Raw genomic sequence first — 27,078 nt, forward strand, 5'->3', positions numbered from 1 at the left:
TATATATATATATATATATATATATATATATATATATATATATATATATATATATATATATATATATATATATGTTTATGTACACAACCTAATGGATTTAACCCATTGTATTCTTGCAATGTTGAGCAAACTGGGTTATGTTGCAGGATACCGGCATTACAGTATTTTAAGATAGCCTATCGGGTACTTGCGGATCTGCTGATACCTGCCATTGATACTTAAAGTGTAAGTCAAGTCAAGCATTTCCTTTACAATAATACGTTCTAATATGTGCTCTCACTAGTCCAAATATGTCATATGTGGGCTATAAATGACGAATGAAAATCATCACTTTTTCTTAGCAAGCTGCCATTTTGTGTGACGACTTATTGTCCGTCAAATGAAATAATTGTTGCCATCATGGTTCACATTCTTTCTGTTTTTGTCATGTCCCCTTCACAAGTGAATGGTCGTTAACTGATCCCCAAGCCGATGTGATGTCATTTGCACGTGACAGCAAGTGGCAAAATGTGCCGGAAATAGATGAAAATCAACAATTCACCTAGCAGATTGGATTGAAGAGCTGATATTGGTCGCCGTGTTTAATACGTTTGTGTACTGAAATTGGAGTGAATTTAATATTACCTTCTAAGAAAATGCATGTTAAATGTAAATGCTTCAATCATGATCAAATTCTGGCAACCCATTTCCTTGTAACTTTATTAACATGGAACAATATGGAAACAGTTTAGCATTCGGGCAGAACCCAGTAATCACTTATTCAGATGTCCCAGTGCACTTTTAGCTCATTACTGTTTCTTAGTACATAGCGGATGCGACACTTACAGAATTAAAAATGTAATGAACTTTTTATGTGCCAAAAAGAAGAGAGTGCAGGGATGCGTGTGTGGTGTGTTTTTTTTCTTCTTTTTTCTTAATAACAGCCTTCAATTTATTGAGTAATATGCACACTCAAAGATTGTCTTTGGAGGATAAAGAGCCATCATTGGTGTTCAGACATCAGTCCGAATCTTCCACGGTCCTTTCAATCTTTACATAAGTATTGGGAATGCAGCGTCTCGCGCGTGACGTGTTCCAGACACTTTTCGTAAACGGGAAGGAAATAATGTACAGAACTTGTACTTCTTTGGGAGCGGAACAGCCAACACCTGTTATCTCACACTCGCTCCCTCGCGTCGCCCCACTATTACGTCATCAGTCCGGGACACACTCCCTTCAGTCCAGCGTTTACAAACTGAGGGCAAATTAATACAAATACGTGTATTGTTTACATACCATGGCACCAGAGGGGATTCGTACGTTTTGGTTTGGTGTTTGTGTGTTTAATTTTTTTAAACATTATTATATTACCATTTTCCTCAAAATGTGTTGTTTTTTGTTCGGTTTCGCCACTCGTTTTCGAGGCGGAAGCATTTCGCAAACTTGAAACTGCGAAGAGGCGTGGCGAAAAGGACTACTTTGCCAAGCAGAAGTTTGTTTAACTTCACTTCGTCTCCCTCCGGCTGCTTCACAAGTACTGCGGTCTGTAAGATCAAATTTAACGTTTAGAGCCAATAACAAGTTACTTCCTCTCGCTGTGTAAAGTTGCCCGAGGATGGCGTCCAATCCAAGACGAAGCACCTCAACGCAATGGCCAAAATAATAGGAGAAAACAGCAGTGTTTTCCGGGTAAGAGCTCATTCATTCACGCGAAATTGTTTTGTCTTCTATAACACAAGCAAATGAAAGCACGATATTGAGGAAAGTTTTTTATTTTATTTTATATTTTAAAGGGGTATTCTTTTGTGTGTGTGAAAAGAGCGCTTGATTCGCATGCAGTAGCCACTTGTGAATTGTTGAGTCAACTTATCAGGAGGGTGGGACGTGAGGTTAGATGAGGTGTAAAAACGCAGGCTGCCATCTAGTGGAAGAGAATGGAAGTATTCTGCCTCGTGTGACGTTTTTGTCAGGAGGTAAATCATTTATTACATAAAAAATAATACGTTACTCCCGACAAACCCAATGGCGAAATAGTATTTATTTTAAATAAATAAATTGCTTCGCCATTTATAAATCAATTGTCATGATATGTTACATATAATTTACAAAATTTGTCATTCTCCCTTGAAAAATACCATCCCAATAAAGGTACATAAGCATATAACAAAAACCCATACCAGAATGCATCAACACCAACGTTCTTTCTAACCGGGTGCAAAACATTATGTGAATACAGTCGTCCAAATAAAAAATGCTTTTATCTTTCATTACATTTATGACAAACAAGATATGAAAATAAACTTTTTCAAGTGAGCAGCTCAATTGAAAGCATGGGCAAAGCATGAGCTGTGTTTCTGAGCCTGTTGGGAGCATTTGCAGTCACAGTTGTAACTTTTATTTGATACAGTATAGACGGTATTTTCATTCAGCGCCTGCTGAGTAATGTGTTTGTGAATTGAATTGGGGTTTGTATACATTGTTTATTATTTTATCTTCTTTCATTTTTGAATATGCTGAAGTTTTGTGTTGTGTTGATTATGGACCATTTGCTTTCTGTTCTGCACTGTTTGAATATTTGTTCCCCGTTAGCTCATTTAATTCATGTTTGCAAGAGCGAGGATGGTCGTGGTGTCATTGAAAATGTATTAAATTGATCACCAACGACATTCGCCTCCTTACTAAATAGATTCTATTTTCTACTAAATAAATTATATTTAGATGGAGGTTGGCAGAAATATTTATCACGGCTTCAGCATGATTGGGACCCGCGATAGAGAAAAGCCATTACACGATCAGGGAGTGGATCGATTTCATTTTTTTACATATGTACTATTGATTTAGGGACATGTTATATGGATTTAAATCGTAGTAAATGAGAATCACGATTTTTGTGAGAATCTTTTTTCTTTTCTTTTTTTGCACACCCCTGTTGTTTATGCATTTGCTGTTTATGCTAAAAAAGTTCATTAGGAATCCGGGAGTAAAAAAAAAACTGTTCTTCCCTCTTCGCAGCCCCTTTTTTAGTGTGGGATTTGATCAGTGTGGGCCATGCGCTGCCAGCGAAGTTCTGTAATCCTATTTGGCACCTTGCTGTTCCTCACCTGGAATGCCATGCTGGTTCTATTCCTGCGGCCCAGACTACCGAACCAAGAAGAGAAGCCTGCAGCCAAAGATGACTACGACAATGAGGTGGTTGGGGAAATGCAGCGCATGGTCAGCATGTTGGAGAAAGAGCTGGAGATCCAGAACAATATCCTGATGCAGGTCCAAAGCATCCAGGCTTCACAGGCGGCCTGGCAGAAGAGGACACTAGAAAGGACCCCAGCCCCGGTTATCCCTGTTCTGGTGATGGCCTGCAACAGGGTGACCGTGCGGCGCTGCTTGGACAAGCTTATCCAATACCGCTTCTCGGCTGAGCTCTTTCCCATCATTGTGAGCCAGGACTGCGGCCACCTCGAGACGGCCGACGTCATCCGCTCGTATGGAAACGCCGTCACGCATATGATGCAGCCCGACCTGTTCGATGTGGACGTGCCGCCGGAACACATCAGGTTTCAGGGCTACTACAAGATCTCCAGGCACTATCGTTGGGCCCTCAAGCAAGTCTTCCAAAATTACTCGGCCGTCATCATCGTGGAAGACGACCTGGAGGTATTCTTGTAGACAATAGTACAAAATCTGACTTGATTCTTGTTAGATTGAGGATTTTGTCTAAAAATATATACTTTTCATGTGCAAGATTACAGATTTTTCTCAGACAACTTTCTTTAGCAAGATGAATGTTATCGTGAAGAAATGCTGCTGCTGGCTGCTTTAAAAACCACATCATCCTTCTCAATATGTATGTAATATCAACAGCGGCCAGAAGTGGCGCCAAAAAACAAAGATCAAGCATAACCGTACGAACTGTTAAACTAAATAACAAGTGCACCGACACTTTATTCAAACGATATGAATTCCCATAATAAATGTTGTTGCAAATAATGAAATATTGGTTGCAAAAAAAACAAAAACAACAAAACACCGCTAAGAAGCCAATTTGGGCTCTGTTCAGTAAGCGACACTGATATTCTCTTTCAGGTGGCACCAGACTTCTTCGAGTACTTCCGCGCCACTCTGCCGCTGCTCCAGTCGGACCCGAGCCTGTGGTGCGTGTCAGCCTGGAACGACAATGGTAGGGACAGCCTCGTGGACCTGGCGGACTCTCGCCGACTCTACCGTACTGACTTTTTCCCGGGCCTGGGTTGGATGCTCCTCCGGGAACTCTGGGAGGAGCTGGAGCCCACGTGGCCTTCCGCCTTTTGGGACGACTGGATGCGCAAACCGGAGCAGCGGCGCGGACGCTCTTGCATCCGACCCGAGATCTCGCGCACGCTGACGTTTGGTGAAAAGGGAGTCAGCGTTGGACAGTACTATGAAAAATACCTGCGGCACATTAAACTGAACTCGGAATATGTGCCTTTCACCAGGCTGAATCTGACTTACTTGAAGGAGGACGTGTACAGGAAGCGTTTCCAAGAAGAGGTTTATAATGCCTCCACTGTCACTTTTGACGTCATCCAGCAGGGGACGCTGGAGTGTGACGGGCCTTTACGTTTGCAGTATTCCAGCAAGGAAAGCTTCAAAAGACTTGCAGAAAAATTGGGTTTCATGGCCGATTTCAAGTCTGGAGTGCCAAGGACGGGCTACAGAGGCGTGGTCACAATTTTCTTAAGAGGATGCAGGATCTACATAGCTCCGCCCCAGGGGTGGACCCAGTACGATCCCACTTGGGACTGACTTATTGCTGTGCCAAATCAAATCAATAAATAATATATAAAAACAAATATATATATTATTTGGCATAAACGTGGTCCGGGGTCTAATTCCTTTTTCTTATGCGACTTTGTTAGTAGATAATTATTGAATTAGTTTCCTTGACCAGTATGAGCTGGCATACGTGGTTCAACAAAGATACATTATTTGTGATATTGTATAAACTTTTCTGGTTTGGAATCATTGGTCTAATCACTGATTTTGCTCATAATGGCTTCATGCTACTTCCACTTAAGTAATGTCTTCATAAAATGTTGCCTTTGCTCAACTGTTGTAATTTCTTAAAGGGACAATTTGTAAGATTTTGACAGTATTTCATTAAAAAGTAAGTAAAAAAAAACTATTATAAATTTCAGACTTTAATCAATTATAAATTTCAAAAACTTGCAAATATATGTGTTCTTACCAACTAACAGTATGTTTTTAAAGAAACCTGTTAAGAAGTTTCAGATTATACTTAACGATTTCGTGTTTATATTGTTCTGTTATTACTATTTACGCCTGGACATGTTTCTCCTGTGGTCATGTGATCTTCGTAGCAACCGCCTAGCAACCAATCACAAACAATCACACATAGAACACACACAGAACACACGAACACATACAAACACACACACACCAACCCAGATAAATAAATAGAACATTATATACAAATAAAGAGTGGCATGAGAGTGTGCATCTTTATGTTCTGGCCGGACAACCTGATAAGATTGAGGATCCTCTGAATCAATCAAATACAGTCCTTTCAAGGAGGTCACAAGTTTGGGCGCTATTCCGACACCTCCATTACAAAACCGTTGTAGGTGGGGGTGGCTGCCATGTCTGTTATAGCTATGGACAATAGTAAATGCAGCATATCCTGCTGTCCGTAATGAAAATCGGTCTAAATCTTACACATTGTCCCTTTAAGAGACCAGTTCTTGTTTACATTTTCAAACTGTGCCGTTTTAAATTATTTGTAAAACTCTGGTCTGGGCTTGTTTGTGTGTGGTACAATTGTTCTTTTACGTTTTCGTGGGAAAGGTTTCTGTTGTTTTGATGCCTCTGTGACAATCATTAAGTGTGTTGTTTAGAATGCCTTGTTAATTGAATATTTTTGTTCGTATATTTCGTTGTAAAGAAAATAAAAACATCACCCTGTTCGTTTTTCAACTTTACTGTTGTGATTTCCAAGTTAAGCATAACTGGATATTTTCTAATTCGCTTTCGTTTTGAGTGTCTACGGAACACGCGGCAGCCCGACTTCATATGTCTGTAGAATCAAATCATAGTTGCCTCTCTTTTACTTCGGGGCGAATCAAAAACTGCTGCCGTCAATGCATTGCAACTACGCAATAAATGAGACGGAGGTGCAGTAAAAGTCATCCAGGTTTATTTAGATTGGCATTTTCATTGAAAATAAACGCTGCTACTACAGCTACTTCCGCGTGTATCCGGATCTTTGATTGGGCCATACAGTAATTGTAACTTTTGTGAATGCATCCGCTGTTTTTATGTATTTGAGTGGTACTGTGAGGCAGGAAATTATTTTATTCTCAGCATAATGTAGAGCGAATTCGAGAAAAAAAAAAACATGAATGAAAAACAGTAATATACACTTTTATCATTGACTTGTATCTACGGAAGGCGCGTCAGTCCAAATTTTACCTGTCTTCACTCATACAGCTCTGCGCCTTCGTTATACTGTACTCAGTGACGGTGTCGATCGACAACCTTCGACTAGCTAGTTAGCTACCCCGGACAAATTCAAATTGTGGAAAATTAGGGGAAAAGACACAACGGCCACAATGGGCGGCCTCGCAACGCCGTGTTCTTTACGCCACTTAGAAGAGCGTGGACGCGTTAGTGACGTGCCATTCCCGCAATGGCGTGTGAGTGTGCGGGTTAGCTTAGCTCCGGTTGCTAAGTGACTTGGTGTGATTTGATATGGCAGCTCATGAGCCAGTTTGCTCCATCACAATTCGACGCCTTTCCTCGTTTACTCACATTTTAATCAAAACAAACCTTTTGAAATTTTACCCGGTATATGACTGAAAGTAACCGCGTCAACCCTTTCGGTATTTGTTTTAACCGTAACCGCCTAGCCTGGCATGGAACCAGGCGACTTGCGGGAGAGCCCCGCCGGTTCCGGGGAGTCGGACGCCGGGGACTGGAGGGAGGTTCGGCCCGGCGGGGACGACGATGGGAAAGCCGCCCAAAGTGAGCCGACTGCGGCGACAGAGATGTCACCGAGGGACACCTGCCGCCATGACGTCGGCGGCGATAAAGCGGCCAAAGTGGGCGACCAGCGCCACAGCCCTTATGACGACGAGTTGGACCCACGAATACAGGTATCTATAACACAAACCGCCATTGCACATTTTAAAAGGAGTTCTGGTGCTTACAGTGGTGAGTAGCAACGAAGTTAAGTATACTTTATCCAAGTACCGATTATGTGTATTTTTCTGACCTCTGTTTATGGGACACTTTTTTTGTGTACATCCGCACTATTCTATTCAACTTAAATTCTTTTTTTTTTTTTTTAATTTAACAAGGACTGCAACGCTCAGTTTTGAAAGCAAACATCCAAATTTCTCGTAGTACACCCGATACTAGCCATCTGTTTGAAGTACTTTAAAGACACTTTTAATATTTGTTATCTCTCTAATGCAACTTTTTGTCTCAGAATTATTACAATTACCTAGTAATATTTATAGTATTTTTTTTTTACCCCAAACAAAATGCCTTCTTTTGCAAAGAAGAACACTTTTTCTTAAAAGATTTAAAAAAGGAAAAATCTGTCTTGTGTTCTTGTAACATTCATTTCGTTGTCAGATATATTCGAGTCTAGTGTATGGGGTTTCACATAAAGAGAATACAGTGAAAAAAAAACACTTTTTTGAAGGAAATACAGTATAACTTGAATACTTTATACCTTATCTCTACACATTTTTTTCACAAAACATTGAAAGAAAGTACTTCACTCATATGAGATTTTACTGATTTTTCTAATTTCTTCAGCTATGTCTTAATATATGGACAATCTACTAACTTTTTTTCTGTTAAAATAATTTCTATAATTTTAGGATATGTTTTTTAAAATAAATAACGGCTTGACTCAAATGTGTTTTTCCCCCTTGTAGGAGGAGTTGGAGCACCTAAATGAAGCCAGTGCAGAAATAAACAAGCTAGAGCTGGAATTAGATGTAAGTTGACAACAGCATCAGTTTTGAGTTCCTTTTTTAAATTTTCCTCGGATTCCTCCTAAAACAAAAACACTTGCTCCATCTTCCCAGATGCGGCTAATCAATATGAGCATTCCATTTATCGCAACAGTGAAACCGGAGAGCTTTGCGTTGGATGCTAATAGTTCAGACGTGCTTGAGTTCTTCCCGTCGCACTCCAGCGCAGAATATAATCACGGGGTCCGCTTCAGAAGATTCTAATCTTCGTTGTCTGGTGCTGCTTCTCCCATCCAGGATGCTCGGTCAGGGTACCGCAAGATTCTCACAGAGTCTGCTCGGAAGCTCAACGCGCACAGCTCCCAATTGGGCAGCTGCATTGAGAAGGCCAGGCCCTACTACGAGGCCCGGCGCCTGGCCAAGGAGGTCTGCTCAAAAAACAAACACATTTATTCCTCATTTTTTAGTGTTAGGGGTTGCATCCGTGGGTCACGTGGTGTTCAGTTTTCAAAGTATTAATTAGACACGAAAAATGATGAAGATATCAAATTATAGACAACATTTTATTTATTCAGTAAAATAAGTGGACTATGCTTTAAAATACAAATAACTAATAATACAATAAAAAAATCATAAAATTTGGAAATTATGTGATTGTGCTTGATTTCCAATCACGTCATCAGAATCAGGACTTTCCCCAGATTAAATTGTATGTAAAATGTATTACTGTGGCAGGCTGGTCTCATTAGCGGGAGTTGTGGGTTTCTTTCTGTACCTCTGTGGGTTTTCCTTGGGTACTGAATTTCCCCCCAATCTTCCAAATACATGCAGAGTGGGAATATTGGACACTCGAAATTGCCCTTTGATGTGTTTGTGAGTGCAAATGGTTGTTGGCATTTTTGTGGTGTCCTGCTGTTGACTGATAATCTGTTCCGGGTATACCCTGCCTGCTGCCCCAAGATAGCCCGGATGGCATCCCTTCAGCAGCCCTTGTGAGAAGTGACTAAGATAATGGATAGAAAAGAAAGCATTAACCGTGTCCACAAAATATAGACATAGAATAGAATATATAAAATTTAGAATGTTAACGCGAAATGGATCGCGCCGTAGCCGTACTCTATTTAGCTAGGCTGAAATGCAAACAACATTTTGATTTACAAAAAAAGTAACTCCAAAGGTAGTCACTTGCATTCTGTCATCTGAAAGTATCGCCTTTGCCAATTTTCAAAATAATCTGCTTACAGAAATAGTTTTTTATTATATGTGGTGTTCCTTGTGTGTCAGGCCTGATAACAAGTGTGTGTGTGTCTGTAGTGGTGCTGGTGGAGGTTACTGGTTGTCAAGCCTGACGATGTGTGATTGGAGTGGTCCCCTTGACGAGTCTGATTAATAACGTGGTCCCTTTGTGATGAGTCTGATAACGTGTGTGCATGTCACTGTGGTGGTCCCCATGTATCAGCTTTCATCACGTGCATGGTGATCCCCTGTGGGGTTTGATAACATGTCTAATATGTATGTGCCGGTCCCCGTGCAGGCTCAGCAGGAGACGCAAAAGGCGGCGCTGAGCTACGAGCGTGCCGTCTCCATGCATACAGCGGCTAGGGAGATGGTCTATGTGGCGGAACAGGGCCTCATGGCAGACGGCAAGAACACCCTGGACCCAACCTGGCAGGAGATGCTCAACCATGCAACCTCTAAGGTGACAACATAAGTCAACGCCAGAAGTTTTATCTTGCATGGATGTGTTCCTGAGTACCTTGTGTGTGTGTCGCAGGTGAACGAAGCCGAGGAGGAGCGTCTCCGCAGCGAGCGCGAGCACATGCGTGTCACTCACGCCTGCCAAGAGGCCGAGGCCCGTGTGCAGACTCTGCAGAAGTCACTGAGGAGAGCCATCCTCAAGTCCAAGCCTTACTTTGAGCTCAAGGCACAATTCAACCACATACTCGAGGTGAGGCGCTTAGCTTAAATTGGGGGAGGTTAAGAAATTCCTACAAAAATGGACCTCATTACCTCATGATAAGTGATATTTTTGGATTGAAATAGTGTAAAATCTTAAAACACATTCACAATCTTATAAAAAAAAAAAATGTGGTGACTCAGCTTGATTGTAATGTCCCCAAAGCTGCCACAGGCGCATGCTAAAAATTACACGTATTCCTTTAAAACAAATGAGTCAGCTGCTTGAAAAAAATTCCATACTCGTCACTTCCCAGTCCACGCATAATGTGATTTAAGTCATCAATCATTGTCAATCCCAAATACATTTTTATACATATTTTCAGAATCCAGACAATGATTGCAGGTGCTTATTTATATTTTTTCATTTTGAGAAAAGTCAATTCAAACATTTTTTTATCCGACCACAATAGTCTAAAAGCATGTTCTGATGTTTTATTCATCTCAGGATGTGGCCATTTTGCCACTTGCACTGACAAATCACAGCTCAGCTTGAGAACGTCACATGATCAATCTCAAAAAACGGCATGGCCGTGATTGGTCATTGCCTGAGTCCCTAGCAACGGTGCATGTCATTTTCAGTTGTCAGCAAGTGACAAAATGGCCGCCCACAGAGATGGATAAAAATGAATGTATTTTGATGCTTCATTCATATAACACAAACACAACAGAATTTCGGGTTTAGACTAACGGAGACACAGCAAAGGAAACCAAATGTGTGTGTGTGTGTGTTTTTTTTAACTTACACTTTGGAAGTCTTGGGTGGCTGTGCTAGCTACTTACAGTATATGCTAGTGGTGGCTTGTGTGTGTGTGTGTGTGTGTCTATCGCGCGTCCTATGTGTATTTTTCCAGTGTCTGTTGATCCTGAGTGCATATGTATGTCCAGTGTGTGTGATTTTGTGTTAGTATATGTGCATGTGCGTGTCCTGGTTGTCCTTGGGTGTGTTCTGCTCAGGTATTTTTATTTTTTTGGTAGTGTCGTTTTTCTTTTTTTATGAGTTTTGTCAGTGTCTGACTAATGTGTGTGTGTTGAAACACGTTCCCCAGGAGCACAAGACCAAAGTCGTGGAGCTGGAGCAGCACGTGTCCAAAGTAAAGACCCGCTACTCCATCGCTCTGAGGAACCTGGAGCAAATCAGCGAGCAGATCCACGCTCAGAGGGGCCGTGACACCCCCGTGCCCAGAGGCCGCAGCCCCCCCGTGGGGGCAGAATCTGACGCTTACAAAGAGGGCAGAGCCTGCGGGGTGGCCGGCCCGCCACCCGGCAACCAGCTTGACCCGGACAAGGAGCGGGAGCGAGCCGGCTCGGACTCCGTGTCGGTCTTTAGCCTGCAGACCATCGCCTCGGACCTGGAAAAGTATGATTCGGTGGAACACTTGGGCGACCTTAGCGACGGCAGCAGCGTGACAGGCGAGGAGGCTGAACGGGACCACAACCAGGCGGTAGAGAGGCGGGACAAGCTGAATCACGTTAGCGCCCGTCAACGGCAGCAAGAATTCTCAAAGCAGCACCATCGCAGCTTCAGCTTGTAGGACAACCTCTTGAAGGAAAACTACAAACATGGCTGTTAAAGTGTCAACAAGCACACTTGCGTTCTCCGAGGCTGTGTTGAGTCTCTCTCCCTAGCCAAGGCATTGTAGTGAGTTCAGTTGGCCATTTTGCAGCCCATCAAAAGTAGTCAACACTAAACAAGGGGTTTATACGGGACTTTTTTTTTTTTTAAACTACATAATCCACTACGTGAAAAGCCCAGTAGGCCTATTGTGATGATGGCATAGTAGACTATGTTTGCAGTCATTCCATAATCACTATCCTTTTGGACTTTTTGTCAGCCAGAACTCCTCTGAGTTAAAAAAAAAAAAAAAACAGGCATTGTAAGCTAGTTGAAATGTTCTAGCTTGCTTTCAGTCACTGCTGCTGGATAAACTTGCAGGAATTCTTGAGCGTCTTACTACCTACTACATAAACTCCTTTGAGTGAAAATGCAGGAATCTGCTAGCATCATAAGCTAGTCTGAATGTTGACATGCACTCCTTTAAGGGAATCCATTAGCATTGCACGCAAATTATAATAATGGTTGGTTAAAAGCATGAAGGGGAGGGGGGTTGATTAATGCGTGGATATTGGTGTAATGCAGTGAGATGTGTTATGTATGGTGTGCTCCCTACCCCACCCCTTTCACATTTTACATATTTATGACATTTGTTAACGTTGCACACTTTTAAGGGATTTTTTTTTTAAAATTAATCCAGACGTGAGCACTGATAATGTTAAAAGCTACGTGACTAGCTCTCTCGTCTTTGTTCAACAAAATCACCCAAATGCACAGTGTTTCCAATGTTTACAAAAAAAAAATCCTTGAGAGATTTGGTTTTGCCCGTTATCAGTTATAATTTTTTTAAGTGCCTTGCCGCAGAACAAATACCGGTTTCACTGCTAGCCTAGCTATGTAGTACTGTATTAGCTTGTGTGTAGAAAAGAACAGATTCTTGCACCCTGGATGATTACTTTTATTGCTCAGTAAAATGTGATGACTTGTGTCTGAAATTGACATGAAAATTAAAAATAAACAGAATTTTTTAATTTAGGCTATGAAGACAGAATAGTTTTAGATTTTTTTAATCAAATTTTAAGCAGTTGTTGTACATTAGTCAATTATGGACATCAAATTCAGAATTAGAATCCAGAAATTCAGAAACGTGTTAATTCTTTAAAATGTTTTAGGCAATATGGAAAATTCTGGTTATGTTGGAGATTTTATTTTATTTTTTACCTCACGTGAAAACTGCAAAAAATGATTACAAGAGATTTTACAAAATTCTGGAATCATGATTTTACATGGCAAAGTGGATGGTTTGGACTTTAGAAATTCAAAAAATGTTTTTTGTTCCCTGCTTTTAGCTAAAATCGATGTAAAAAAAAAATGAGTTCATCTCAATTTTCCTGACTGAGCCCAACAATGAGTCACAATTCTGTTGTCAAAAATGTAAGTTAAAAATGTAAATTAATAGACTTGTTTTCGTTTCAAGACTCAACTCCAATTTTGCATTTTTTCTCATTTTTAACTGCTGTTTTCTTCTGTGTGACACTGCTGGACTGATGTGGCTTGTACATGTAATAATTATGTATATGATGAACACAAAGTTGGTAAATATTGACGGACATTTTGACTTTGTGAGTTGTACAGAAAATCCTCACCACACCTTATCTTCAAGGACTTTTCATCATCTTCAAATAACTAAAATAAAGTTGTGCATATCGAGATGTTTGGACTTGTGCAGGTTACTCTCGAATGGGGATCAAACCGGATGACAGTATTTTTTTAGCGTAAAAATATGGATAACACATCAAAATTTTAGATCTCTGAGCACATTTTCATCCAGTCAGTTTCATTAAAAAAACTTTAAAAACACTTTAGTAATGTAACATTATGCAGTTTGAACATTTACCCAGCAAAATTATACCAAATGTAGAAAATTCAAATGTTCCTCGATATTAATGCTCCATAACCACCAGAACCTCAGCTCCAAACGCCTCCGAACAGTCGGACTTGTGCCAAGATGGAGTCTAGACCTGACTTGTGCGCATGCGTGCGTCATCTTGATGACGTCGACGGGGAATTAGCTCCAGATTGTATGGGAGGGAGGAGGAGGAGGAGGAGAGAAGAGGAAGAGGAGGCTTGTATCGCTTCGTCGTTGTATATAGTGCATGTCTGTCTCGTTTATTTTGTAGCAATCCATCTTTTTGTATCGTTTTGCTTGTACGTGCGTGCCAAGGTCCAGTGTATGCACACAGTCACGCGCACGTAAATGTCAGCGTGACGCTCCAGCCCCAAAAAAGCCATAGAAGAAGCGGAACAAAAATGCATATTTGGACTGTATAGTTTCATTTTTGTATTCTAATTTTGCATTTCAAAGTCAAGGTAAGTGCACTTTATATTACGAGCGCCTGTCATTACGTGTGTACGCTGTTTGTTATTTGACACGGTCCGGTTCGACTGATCCGCAGAAGAATGATGCGTTTACGTACCATCTTCAGTACATAGCTTGGCCCACCATCAATATTTGGTTCAAGATACAATGATACGCTTAATCACAGTTTACGTTTAGTACAAGGGGGAATAGCTGAGCTCGATTCGACTCAGTTCCTGACCGGTCCAAGAGATTTTCTTTGGCGACACCCTCCCGGTGACCCCTCGCGCGCACACACGCGAGGCATCTCCGAGCTTACATGAAAGCGCCTTTTCGTGGCTCGCGCTTCTTCTGCTTCCGGCAGGTGGATGCTAGGCCGAACCGAACCGAAGGGAGCCTTTTCCCACATAGCTTCCGACGATATTCCAAGTGTGATTGTAAGATTTACTTTTCTCAAAAAGTCAAAGGTTGCTGTTTCTGCTTCTATTTTTTTTTTTAGTTTGGTGTCCAGTATATTGACGCTGTGCAGTTACTGTTACCGATATGATACATCTCAATTTTAGTAGTATTACGATACTGTGTGTGCATTATAATCAATGACGATATCAATGCTCGTATTTCCTGTGTGCTGTTGATGCGGTAAACTATGTGCTAACGGAATGAAACTCGGTGATATAAATAAGTTGACATAGATTGTCAATTGTGAGTGTGATAGCGGCAGTATCGATATTTGACTTTTTTTTTCTGGTGTCATATATACATATTTGCTATCCAGAGAAGATTGACTGTATCAGTATTTGATATTGTACTGTCAGTGATAGCGATGGGATACAGTAAGGTATCAGTATCATGATACTGTGTTTGTCTGTCATCATTCTACTGTGAGGAACTAGCAATGTTTTATACAGGATAATTGACAGCAAAACTCTCAAGACAATATTTACATGATTGTCAACGTACTGAAAGATTGAGGAGCAATATTATCAATATTTGATCATGGCTTATTGATATTGAACCATGATGCACAAACTAAAATCTTCATTAAGTATGCAGACTACTTCATGGTTTGAGGATGATAACGGACAGTACCAGGGGGCGCGGGTTAAAAATGAGAGTTGAAGGTTTGCATAAGAGTTTGAATATTTCAACAAGGAGGCGGAAAAGCTGGTAGCACGCATGTACGCGTCCTGCAGTATTGTGGACAACGCCCCCGCTTCTCAAGCTTTAATTGCATTTCAAGCTTGAGGCCAGTTGACACACACACACACACGCACACACACACACACACACACACACACGCGCACGTGCACTTGGCTTTCATCTGGCCCAGTGTGTGATGTGCTGCTATTAATGACTCCCGGTGGGCCGACCCGTTCTCTACTTCTTGCTCTCCATCCCGTCCTCCCGTCACGAGTGGGGTAGTTTCTACTTCCTGCACGCCTCCCTGTCAGCGCAAGTCTAAAAATATTGTCGGCTTCCAGCAGAGTTTGTCTGTCTTCCACCGGCCGGCAAACCTTGCCACCATCTGTCTCCGGCACGGAGGTGTTCACTTTTTAGGCAGGCGCACGTACTGTATACACGTATATTTCCATAAACAATATATGTAAACAGTGCTCCTACACTATTGCAGGCATCATGGAACTGGATACACTTTCTTTTAGTTAAAGAGATACAACATTTTTTTTTGCCATTTATAAGTCAATATTTTCTCTCAAATTCATTTTGTTAAAAAAAAAATCATACATTTTTCTCACTGGCTGTTGACTGAAAATCACATAACTTATGCTCAAAGCTCAGGTAAGAGTAATAACCATTTTTGGCCCAGCTTGCTAACATCACATGACCATACCCAGAAAACAGGTGAGCTGTGATTGGTGTTTACCCTTGAGCTAGGGCTGCACAATTTTAATCGCGATTACAATATTGACTGTCATGATTAATTAAGCTGATCCTCTGCGAAATTAATATTTAAAAAGACTTCTAATGTATATGTCAAATCAAGCTCTTTGTGATCCTTCCACCAGGGGGCAACGTTTCTCACATGTTTGCATGACTAAAGTCTCTGCTTTTCTCACCCTAATGTATTATTTAACAGTGTGAAATGACATTGTGTTTCCCATCTGATTCCTTATATAGTGCCTTTCTTATTGAGACACATTTTGAACAATAGGATAAAACATTTTGGAATAAATTTGGCTTGAAATCAACAAAAATGACATTTTGGCTGCTAATTGATTAACATTTGCTTAAAAGTAAATAATCTGCTTGGTTCTAAGTCGGCTTCATTTTTTTTTCATTGGTTTGCACTCAGCAAGTATGTTAGCTGTGTTTCCCTGTGTGCCAAGTGTTTGCCATGTCTTGGGTGAAATTGTTTTCATTAGTGTTTACTTTATTTTAGTTTACTATCATTATTATTATTATTTGTCAGTATCAAACCTTGAAGCCTTTACCATATATACTGCTTGTTCAAAAAGGACAATAAATAGACATGTTTGACCAAACATAATGAATAATCGTGATTAATAGTTGTGATTTCAATATTGACCAAAATAATGATTTAATATTTATTATTATTTTTGCCATAATCATGCAGCCCTACCTTTAACAATTGGAAAATGTTTTGTAAATATTCACTGCATGAGAAAAAATATTTTGTTATCAAATTGATTATAGATAAAACTGTTTTCTTCACTGCTGGAAACTATTAAATACGTTTGATTTCCCTTTATGTGTTGATATATTACATGGGTTAGCAGTAGACTGAATCGAGTGATTAAAGTACAAATATTGCTGAAATCTTCTGACATTTTGCAAAGGCGTCACTCTTAATACTATTGGCGCTATTATTTGTGTATACAAATGTGGGCTTGGTTTAATTTTTCATTTGTAGTTTCACAAAGATCGACGGTTATTATTCGAAAGTGCAAATGAGCAGCTATATTTAGTGTCTTTGTTGTTTGTGCGCGCGTGTGTTTAAGTATCCTCGTGGGACTACTGTGCCGATTCAAGTCTTTGGACTTTTTACTGTAACTGGTTAACATAGAGTAGGGTTTGGACTCTTTGGTTCCTATGAATGCAGGGAAATCTCGGAGCCCTGAAAGCACTGACGATTAGAAATATTAGACGTAGTGGGAAGTCAGGTATTGAAGCTCATGTTACTGTAGGAACACTAGCAGCACTTCTTAAGTGGGGTGTTTGTGAAGGCACTTAAGGGGGTATGTTTTTAACAGGATTTGTGCAGGTATCTGCACTCTAATTGGATGCGTTTTAATGAAGTGACAAGAAGTGTGCATTTTCAAATTGAGAGTAAATTGATTGGAACATGATGCAACTTATTGCTAAAGTCTGTCATGACTGTTGTGACTCATTTGCAAGATTTTGCATGTCTTTATTTTGTTGTTTCATACTTTTGTCATTAGCGACAACATTTTCCAACGGACAAGCCAGAAGTCAAACAGATTATATTTCTATTTCTCTAATGAAGTTACAAATGATTTTCCAAAGTTTAATGACTCATATACGGATGCTGCAGTTCTTTGTTGTAAGTCCCATCCAAAAGAGTTTTGTGAGGCTCATGGCTGAAAAGATTTTCACAGGGGGTTACGCGGTTGAAAAAAAAAAAAGCTTGAGAACCATTGATTTTTAAAGATCTATAGAGCCACTGGGACTGGTGCTGCATCATCAGACCACTGGACTCCGAAATACTAGTCACACTGGAAGATTAGGAGTACTCGGACCACTAGCGACACTGAAATGGCATCGCTTGTGGAACAGTGAAAAAGACTCATCGCTCACATGCTCAAGAGCAAGAAACAATATGACAGGGAATGCAACTCCTAAAGAAAGAGCAGGTGAAGTTAGAAAGGCTGAATGCCATCCATACATCCATCCATCCATTTTCTATAGCCGCTAGCTGTATGTGTTGAGGTTGGAATGGTTTGAATCTGTTGAAGAGTCGAAATACATCGGACAACCCCTAAAATACTGTTATTTAGCTGGGTATTGAAATGTTTAAATTTTGGTCAATGTGAATTTTTTGGCACCATAAGATGAACAAATTGAAGTCAGAATTGTTTGTTTCTGTGAAAAAAAAATATATTTATATATATATATATATATATATATATATATATATATATATATATATATATATATATATATATATATATATATATATATATATATTTTTTTTTTTTTTTTTTTTTTTTTAATTTTTTTTTTTTACATGTTTATGTGTATTTTAAATAGTGAAAATTATAAGGTGTATGAATGTGAAGAATGTGATTTAATATTTAAATAGGAACTGAATCTGTTATCCTGAGTGTGTCCCTTGAACAAATATTGAATCTTTGGTGGGGACATTTTGAATTTTGTGAGGAATTACATTTTTGGAGATATAAGCAAAATAGTAGTCTTGAATAACATGACTTTTTGGAGCATGATGGAATTGGAATCATGTGAATGAGTGAATAAATGAATAAATAGTGGTGAATGGCAGCCAATATATGAATTTGTGACTATATTTGCTGAAAAATAGTCAAAATTCCGTTGAAATATGTGAATTTTTTGGAGTTTTCTGAATGTTGAAATGAAATGAAGATTTTGCCTTTCTAAAGGGGAATGAAATCATTCTGTTTTGATGAATATCTCATTGAAAATGAATGGGTTGTTTGTGGGTGAAAAATATGATCAATTTGAACATTTGTGAAACAAGAAAAACATGCTGGCCCGAATGTCATAATTTTTCCGAATATGCTGAAATGTGAATGAAATTAGTTTGATGAAAAATGTTGGCAATCGGATTAAGAGAAATATATCAAATAATAAGAATAACATAATTATGGGTAAATCCCTTCAGCCTTCACACAACTAAGAACATTTTGGGAAACAGCCCTGACTTTGGAACATTGAGACACTACAAGTATAAGATGCCTTTAGGAAAGAACGAGATGAATTTGTATTTTTTTTAACACGAAATTCTGTCCCCCATAAGGGACACAGCATGGTTTTACAACTGTGTGCAAATTATTTTAATAAAACGTCAATTGTATATTGCCTTTCATCCTCGGTTTTGTCTTTTAGGTGGAGTCATGGCGGCGCTTTTGTTTCTGCTGGTTCTCCACATTCTACCATCTCTTGTTGTGCCCATACATAATTCATCAACTGGAGGTAATTTGTGCATGCGTGTGTGTGTGTGTGCGTGACTGTGTGTGGGATGATGGAAAGTCCATCGAGAGTGCTATTTGTCAGATAAATTGAGCATGCATCATGTGTCGTGTTTGCTGTGATATATCAACATCATCCAATGAAGCGCTTTTTCTCCTGTTGTTCTTTTTTTTTCTCCCCCCCCCCCCCTTTCGCAGGCTGTGCCATCATCCGGCCTCCGAGGGATGGAGGCATCCGGTACAGAGGCCTGACACAGGAGCAGGTGCTGATCAATACAATCAAAAATACAGAATATGCTTGTTTTATACTAGACAAAATAACATTGAAAAAGTTTTTTTTTTTTTTTTTTTTTTACCCTGAACAAGGGGTAGGGTATTCAATGTCAGGATAAAAATATAGATGCAAGAATCTCTGGTTAACATTGCATTCTTCACTCTTATGTATTACAAAAAAAAAAAAAAAAATGTCGGAGTACCTCAAGGCTCTTTACTAGACACTCTGACATTTGGATGACAGTCATCATTTTGGTGGTTTAGACATTTATTTTTCTTTTATCTTTTATTTATATATTCTTTTTATTATCTAAAGCCCATTAATACTTTAATATGATGTAAACACAAGGGCAGTGCAGTACACTAACTGCCAATTATTTCTCCCTTATTTAACGTTATATGTACATTACACAATTGAGTAGATATTACTATTCATTCTTTGTTTGTTATTGCAAGTAAATAAAACTATATTTTTATCAGTAGATCCTTTGTAGTGACAGGTTATATTTTCAAATCGTACAGCCCTGGTGCTTTTTGGCAATTTCTTGTCTTTATTTTGGGAAGCTATTTGCTAATGTTGTCCTTAATGAAAGCCTGCTAACTATAAAATTAGTAAGTGTAATTAAGCACCCAAACAGCATCATCAATTTTGCCACTAGGTGGTGCACCAAGACAGACAAGTCCAATTTCTTCCTACCCACCATTGCGGCACAGCATACATTTGCACAATAGGCCCAAATAGAAAATGGAAGTGCAAACATGGTTCCAGTGGAACTTTGATTTTAGATTTTTAGTCGACCTATTTTTAAAGTCGACATACCTAACTTGGTCGACTTTTTCCTCTAGCCCCATACAATATGTTCAAGGAAAACAAAATAGGTTGACTGCCCTTTTATTAAAGTAAAAACAAATCAACCCAAAGTGTCCTTCAATTGTCCGGCGACCAGTCCTGTCAATTCACCCGTAACCTTAATGAGGTATAGAAAATGGATAGATGAGGAGGCGGCAGAGGTTCTTTTTTAAATCAGGCAGGAGGCCTATTAAAAAAAAAGATCTCTTCAGTCTATTGACTTTTATTGCCATTGAAATTCCGGTCACACAAAAACCCCTCTGCAATGTTCTTTTTCGTCTTGTCACCGCCATATGGCACTGTCTCGAGAGGACTTGAACGCATGAGGGATCGCCATGTAATTTGCAACACCTCGCCCGTACAGATCCGGAGTGTTCAGATCTTGCCCGTGGATTATGAGATCGAGTACATCTGCCGCGGGAACCGCGTGATCGTCGGGCCTAAAGTCCGGAAGTGTTTGCCCAACGGCACGTGGACGGACATGACGCAGCACAGCAGCTGTCGTGAGTACTCCAGTTGGAATTTGTATTTGGGTTGCGAGGATGTGAAGGCCCTCTTGAAATTGCAGTGCTTTTCTTCCAGTTTCAAATTTAACCGATTGACGCAAAATTCTAATTCTAGGTCTCGTTGACAAACACAATGCGAATTTGAGGGGACATGTAAAAGTCTCGGAATTTTATACTGGAAATTGGACAGAAATTAAAGGATGTCCCCCTTCTAAACCCCCCAAAAGTCATATATTACATAGTGCTTGCAGGAGCTAGAAAAAATAGTATAAAAACCCTGGATCAAAAACATTCCTTCAGCCGGTAAAAAAAAGACAGCCTTCCGCTTAGTTTTATGAGAAAACAAAAGCCAGTGTGAAATTTCTATTCAGGTCATGTTTTGGGTGCAGCGATGCAATGGAATCCTCCTTTGATTTTTATCCTTTTTCGTCCCAAATAAGAATTCTCCCTCGAGTCAATTACATTCAAGTAATGCTTAGATGACTTTATTAGACAATGCGTTTACATGCTGGAGGGAAACATTCTCCACCACACGCGCACATATGCACACACAACACATATACACACAGAGCAAAACAATTGTTTTAAAAATAATAACCACCCCTGCTGCCACATTTGTTTGGAATATATAAAGACAAAAGTACAGCGACAAAAATGTTCCTAATACAGTAAGCTTATAACTTTTGCTCACTGAAGACATTTTCTTTATAATTAAATGTTTATTCTGTTGTGTGCCAGGGATGTTAGCCTTTTAGCTTTGCATGCTAACCCAATTACCAGTATGTAGTGTCAACTCTGCATCAGGATTCACTTTTTTTTTTTTTAAAAAGAGGATGTTATAATCTGAGCGGTATAAGTGATTTTAAAAAGTCCAAGACAAAACCAATAAAAAGCAAATGTGCGTCTCTGTTAAAGGTGTTAATTTGTGGAATAATTATGGAATACAAATCTGAAAAAATGTGAATCATATACTGTCTTCAAAGAAATGTTTCAAACAGTCTTACTTAAATATGTGAATCATGTATAAAACTTGATATTCTGTAGAAAATTGTGAATCAAAAAGTGTGTATTTCTGTTTTGTTTTATTTATGACATAGTATATTACATCACTTTATACTATATAACTTACCTAGTATTTATAAATTATATAACAACTTAGCGAAAACGAGGGGACCCGACAAGTTCTTGAATTTTTTCCAACTCCTTTTGAACATGTGAACTACTAAACTGCTTTATCTGTTGTTTATTTTTTTGTTTCTTTAATTTCCATTATTTTATTTCATTTTATTCCTTTTTCATATTCGTATTGTGTTTATATGTTCAATAAATCAAGTCAAATAAAAAAAAAAAATCAACGTAGCTTGACTCGTTAGCCTCTTTAGCTGTGCGATGCTAACACATGAGTTTGCTTTGCCAGTTTTGCTCTGTCCTCGCGTGTGGACGTCTCTGGAGAACGGCCAGGTGACGGTGAGACCCCCGGGTCCACCGGTGGAGGGCTCGGTTCTGCACTACCGCTGCCACAGTGGCTTCATCCTGGAGGGACGCAACGTCAGCCACTGCACCAAACTGGGAAAATGGGACGCTCCTAAGCCCATCTGCCTATGTGAGTAACACCATGACAGCACCAAAGTATGTAAAAATAAAAAAGAGAGCATCGGGAATGAATTCACAGCAGCTTTCACACCTTTTCGCGTTACTACCTCGATTCATAATGGAATAAATTATCTTTTTCACAGTGAATAGTGAAGGTAGAAAAGATTATCTGATCGGTTGTTTCCGGCAGTGAAGCAGAACTCTGCTGCTGCAGAGCGTCGTGAAGAGGATGTTAATGATTATCCAAGATGGAAGGTTTTTTTTTTCCCCAATCTTCAGTCCCATGATGTCACCGTCCTTCTTAATTAGTTTATGAATACATTTTTGCAAATAATGACAAAATGAATGGCACTCTCACAGACTGTAAAAACATCTCTATCGCCGTCATTCCTCACATCTTGCTTCACACATTGGAGGAGCTGAATTTATTCAGGATATATATAATGTCTGCTTATTCACTTCTTGTAAAGAGCATCCATGTCCAAAATTCTTTACATAGATATATGTAATTGTTATGCAACTGTCACAAATGAACACGAAGCATACAATCCCACTTGCCACAGCGAAGTGTCAATATTTGCTCACAAGAGTACAAATGAATGAGAATTTGGCGAAAGGAAGACAGTTTGCCAGCTGGTTATCAGTGTCGCCATGGCAACCTATAAAGTTGCTATGGGAATTTTAGGATTAAAAAAAAAAAAGCTCTGACAATGTGAAAGTAGGTTGCGTAATCCCTAACAATTTGGAAACATTGTGCAAGTGTTGATTCTTTATGTGGGACTTTTGAAAGCTTCGGGTGAAATTTTCAAGGCTTTTGAGTCAACTGTCTGATGTGTGGTGAGCGTCATCAATCATAAAGATGATATAAAATAAAATGTGCAATAGGGAATTTGACATTGGGATATTTTACTGTGTGGATGTGATGAGATTACATAAGAGCAGCCGCTTGCAAGTTAGTTCTGCTCAGCATGGACGCAATCACTCCTTTGCTGACATCTAGTGGACTCAAATCACATTGCACTTGAATTTTGCAATACGTATACAGTACTGTATACAATATTATTTTTGTTAGTTTCATCTGAAAATGATCATGACATTAGATAATTACATCTCTTTTTGTCTTTGCCGTTTCGCCTAACATTTCTTTTTTTCTTTTTTTTTGGCTCTGCATTCCGAAGATGACAAAAACAGCACAGGTAAGACATAAATACGTAATTAATATTATGCATGACAATTGCTTTGTTAACAGAACGAATAAAAATAATCCACAGTCCCCAAAAAGGTCTGCTCAATAAAGTATATTTGAGCACCTAATGTACATTTTATGAGTAAACATTCAAGTAGTGCCTACCCTCTTTATGCCAATGAAGGAAAACCATCACCTTGCGTCATAAATATAAAAAACAAAGATTTGACTTATTTAATTATGCACGACTGTAAGATAGTTTGTTGGCCGCAAGAGGGCGGCAGAGTGCTTTCAGAAGGTCTGCTAAGTCGTCCACTAGAGAGCAGTGTGAGCCTAAAAACAATCTTAAGTGACAAGGAAGGACGCAAGTGGAAATTCTATTTAAAGCAATTTTATGAAAAATAAAAAAGCGTAATAAAAAAGACAATGACGACAATCTGTATTTTTGATTCAATGTATTCTTTTGATGGTTGTAATTGTTGCAGTTGTTTTCATTTCAATCAATGACATTTTAAGTCGTGTTATTTTTATCCACTGAACTTATTTTTAATGCCTGTATATATTTGCCACCTCAAATACTTACAATTTTTAATAAATAAATACATTTTTAATAAATTAATAAATAAAGAAAAAACTGTTAAATAACAGTTCTATAATATATTCTGCAACATGTACACTTTTTTACTTATATTGAATACAAATGAAAAAAAGAAATTCTCATAAATTTATGATGACATTTTTATGAAGACTGATAGTGCTTCCAAATCCTTACAGTACAGTAGTTTCATTGGGTCATACTTCAATGTATACATGACAATGTAGACATTAAGGCTATTGAGTACCTCCCCCAGGGAGTGTTGTAAAATGGTGTTTAAGTGCAGCAAGGATGAGGACCATTGAGTTTGCTCATTACTAAGCTAATTGTCATTCCCCAGCTCCATGAAGATTGGCTGCCCTCATGAGATTGCCGCTAATTGCCTTGCGGAGGCTGACGATGGCGAGCGGGGGTTGTCGTCATTTTAGATGGGACAGACTCGGGAGCAATTTCTCATTATTTGTGGATTATTTCGTATGGTTGTTTTATATTTCTATTGTGCAAGGTGGCATTTGTTATGATAAATTGGCAAAGAGTGATTGAATGAAAAGTGGAGCGTACTTTGCACTTGCAAGCGTATGACCAAGTGTTTTTGACCATGTGGATTATTTCTTCCTCTGCGGTTTGTTGCGCAAGGTGCCGGTTATTATGAACAGCTGGCATAATATTATTAATTGCACAAACAAACATGTGACAAAACATGTCGTGGAATGTTTTTGTGGATATTTTCAAGTTGAGGTGTTTATTTCTCTCGAGCAAGTTGGTGGTTATGAAAAACTAGAAAAAAAATAACTGTGTATTGTGTTATGCCTTCGTTGTGTAAATAAGCAAATGACTGAGTAGCTACGGACTGGTTTTTGACACTGGATTGTATCAAGTGTTTATTCCTATTTTGCAAGATGGATTTATTATTATGAACTTGAGCGATTGCAATTATTACGTGAATGAAAACCTGACAATGTGTCAAAAAATGTGCGTGACCACGTAAGGATAAGCGGCTGTAGAAAATGGATGGATGGATTATTTCTCGTTGTTGTGTCTATTCATATTGAGTCAAGCAAGAGGATTATTTCTAGTTGTTGTGTCTATTCATGTTGAATCAAGCGGGAGTTATGAAAATGTAGAAATAGATTAATGATAAATTGTCTTACGCTATACATGTGAGAATAAGCATGTGATTGATCATGGCGTGGACTAAATTGGCTAATTATGGGCTTTCAAACATTGGACAATTATTTATTTATTCATTATTTATTCTCATTATTTTTTTATATTTATTGCATAATCGCCAGTTGGAGCAGCACTCCCAACTTTTTTGTTTACCAGCTATACAATGAAAAAAAAGCATTCTATTCTATTCTGTTCTATTCTCAGGGAATAGGTGAAACTATGCCTATAATTGACACCTATTGCATTAACAGGAAACAAATGCTATTTTATGTTTTGTGTGTAATCTGTATTTATTTTCTGACAAAACTTGGCATCATCCTAAAAAAAATCCATGAAGTGAGGCCCCAAAGGAGAATGTTAATCACGTTAGTTAAATCAAGTTTAGAGCTGCAATGATTAATCAAATACGTGACAACTAATCATTTATCAAATTAATTGGTAACTATTATTGGTAATCAATTGCTCGTTTGGACACCTAAAATAATCCAAATGCTCAGATTTCCACTCTCTTGACCAGAAATGTCCTTTATGAAAGCATATCTGTGTTGAATTAAGATAAAACATTTGCAAACATCTGTATTTATTTTAGAAATAAAATTAAACATTTTGCCCAATTCTTTAAAAAAATATTGCATCAATTTGAAGAAAATATTGAAAATATACTTAATTGTGTTTTTTATTTTTTTTTAATATTTTTTTTACTGTGACCATTTTTAGTCATTGTTATTGTTTCTATTTCCCAAGGCAAGAAAAAATAGCAACGGTAGCAATAATAAGTGTTCTTTTTTTTTCTTTTTTTTTGGGGGGGGGGGGGGGGGGGGGGTCGTCAGATAGCGCCTCGTTTTTGGCCCGGTGTAAAGACAACAGACAGGAGCGGGGGTACAGTATTAACCTTTCTCCCGCTGAGGTGGCAGGAAGTGGGCGGAGGTGGCGCACTCGGGGGTGGGACGCGGCGTCCAGACGATGGACACTTTCTATTTGCGGATACGCACTTCTACCGTGTATGAACAATTCTGCTCGTTAGTTAGCAGGTTGATGCAAAAACAGCATGGATTTTTTTTTTTTTCTGGCAGCACAGGGTCAGTACACACAGATGGCTAGTGGGAGATTTTGTTTTTGTATACCAGTCAATTTTCCAAACTGCCTCCAGGGGCTTTTTGGTCAGGATTTCAACCTGCAGCTATGCCAGACACAACAGGCCAGCCGGCTGGCTTAGTTTCATCTTGGGCTAGGAAATAAATGAAATGCAAACATTTTTTTGGCCATTAATATTGCAATATCCATGTAATATGCAATCAGTTTCTCTTCCCAGTTTCTCTGCCTCTTGAGAGACAAATTTGAGAATTCGGACAATTTCAGGTATCTTAACAAGTAACCGACTTTTGTCAAAAGTAATTAAGGATGAATCTGTTCATCGAGTCGCTGTCGATTGATCGAATAGTTGTTGTACTTTGAGTTTGGCCGATACTGAATTTTTCACTGCTATTAATCGACTACATTTACTGTACTTGGTTGCTTAATTTTACACTTTAACAGGCACTCCATGAACTGAACTATTGTGTTAGTAGGGACTACATGTAAATCAAAAGTATAAAATGAAAATGTGCCACCTGGCGAGGGTCATTTACTCGCGTACTTGCTGAAATAATCAATCGAACCATCGATTCTAAGTAGGTTTGTCACTATAATGACCTCATAAGACATAGGATAAAACATTGAAAAAAAATCCCCTTTACAGATACAAGGTATGAAGCTCTCGATCTTTTCAACCTTTAAAACAAAGTCCTGGCTCCCATACGCCTCAGCGGGGGTCTTAAAAACACACACACACACACACACACACACATAGAGCGAGCTCCAGTCGAGCCGCACATAAAGTTCAGCGCTGAATAATTGATGGAGCGTCGGACGGGTC

The 27,078-nt window shown here is 39.0% G+C and overlaps 3 protein-coding genes across 4 annotated transcripts in view; all 3 read left to right on the top strand.

Annotated features, from left to right (window-relative positions):
* Positions 1-62: 62 nt before the first annotated feature.
* On the top strand, positions 63-5,226 carry mgat1a (alpha-1,3-mannosyl-glycoprotein 2-beta-N-acetylglucosaminyltransferase a). Its single transcript, XM_088410706.1, has 3 exons — positions 63-1,668; positions 2,992-3,630; positions 4,060-5,226. The coding sequence occupies exons 2-3, from the start codon at positions 3,028-3,030 to the stop codon at positions 4,756-4,758; spliced, it is 1,302 nt and encodes a 433-aa protein (XP_088266832.1). The 5' UTR covers positions 63-1,668; positions 2,992-3,027; the 3' UTR covers positions 4,759-5,226.
* Positions 5,227-6,446: 1,220 nt separating this feature from the next.
* On the top strand, positions 6,447-13,178 carry sh3bp5la (SH3-binding domain protein 5-like, a). Its single transcript, XM_088410707.1, has 6 exons — positions 6,447-7,124; positions 7,917-7,979; positions 8,253-8,381; positions 9,490-9,654; positions 9,730-9,903; positions 10,961-13,178. The coding sequence occupies exons 1-6, from the start codon at positions 6,885-6,887 to the stop codon at positions 11,444-11,446; spliced, it is 1,257 nt and encodes a 418-aa protein (XP_088266833.1). The 5' UTR covers positions 6,447-6,884; the 3' UTR covers positions 11,447-13,178.
* Positions 13,179-13,561: 383 nt separating this feature from the next.
* Positions 13,562-27,078, top strand: part of gabbr1a (gamma-aminobutyric acid (GABA) B receptor, 1a) — a 56,897-nt gene continuing 43,380 nt past the window's right edge. The window contains exons 1-6 of one of the 2 annotated variants that reach the window (XM_088410569.1): positions 13,562-13,836; positions 18,908-18,994; positions 19,189-19,253; positions 20,478-20,616; positions 22,037-22,222; positions 23,391-23,408. In XM_088410569.1, coding sequence (XP_088266695.1) covers positions 18,916-18,994; positions 19,189-19,253; positions 20,478-20,616; positions 22,037-22,222; positions 23,391-23,408 — 487 coding nt within the window. In that variant the 5' untranslated portion in view covers positions 13,562-13,836; positions 18,908-18,915. Of the gene's footprint in view, positions 13,837-14,192; positions 14,263-18,907; positions 18,995-19,188; positions 19,254-20,477; positions 20,617-22,036; positions 22,223-23,390; positions 23,409-27,078 lie in introns of those variants that run through there. The other variant, XM_088410570.1, reaches the window with a different exon arrangement.

Source organism: Hippichthys cyanospilos, chromosome 3 (genome assembly GCF_059441005.1).
Source record: "Hippichthys cyanospilos isolate Australia breed blue-spotted pipefish chromosome 3, RoL_Hcya_1.0, whole genome shotgun sequence".
NCBI lineage: Eukaryota > Metazoa > Chordata > Actinopteri > Syngnathiformes > Syngnathidae > Hippichthys > Hippichthys cyanospilos.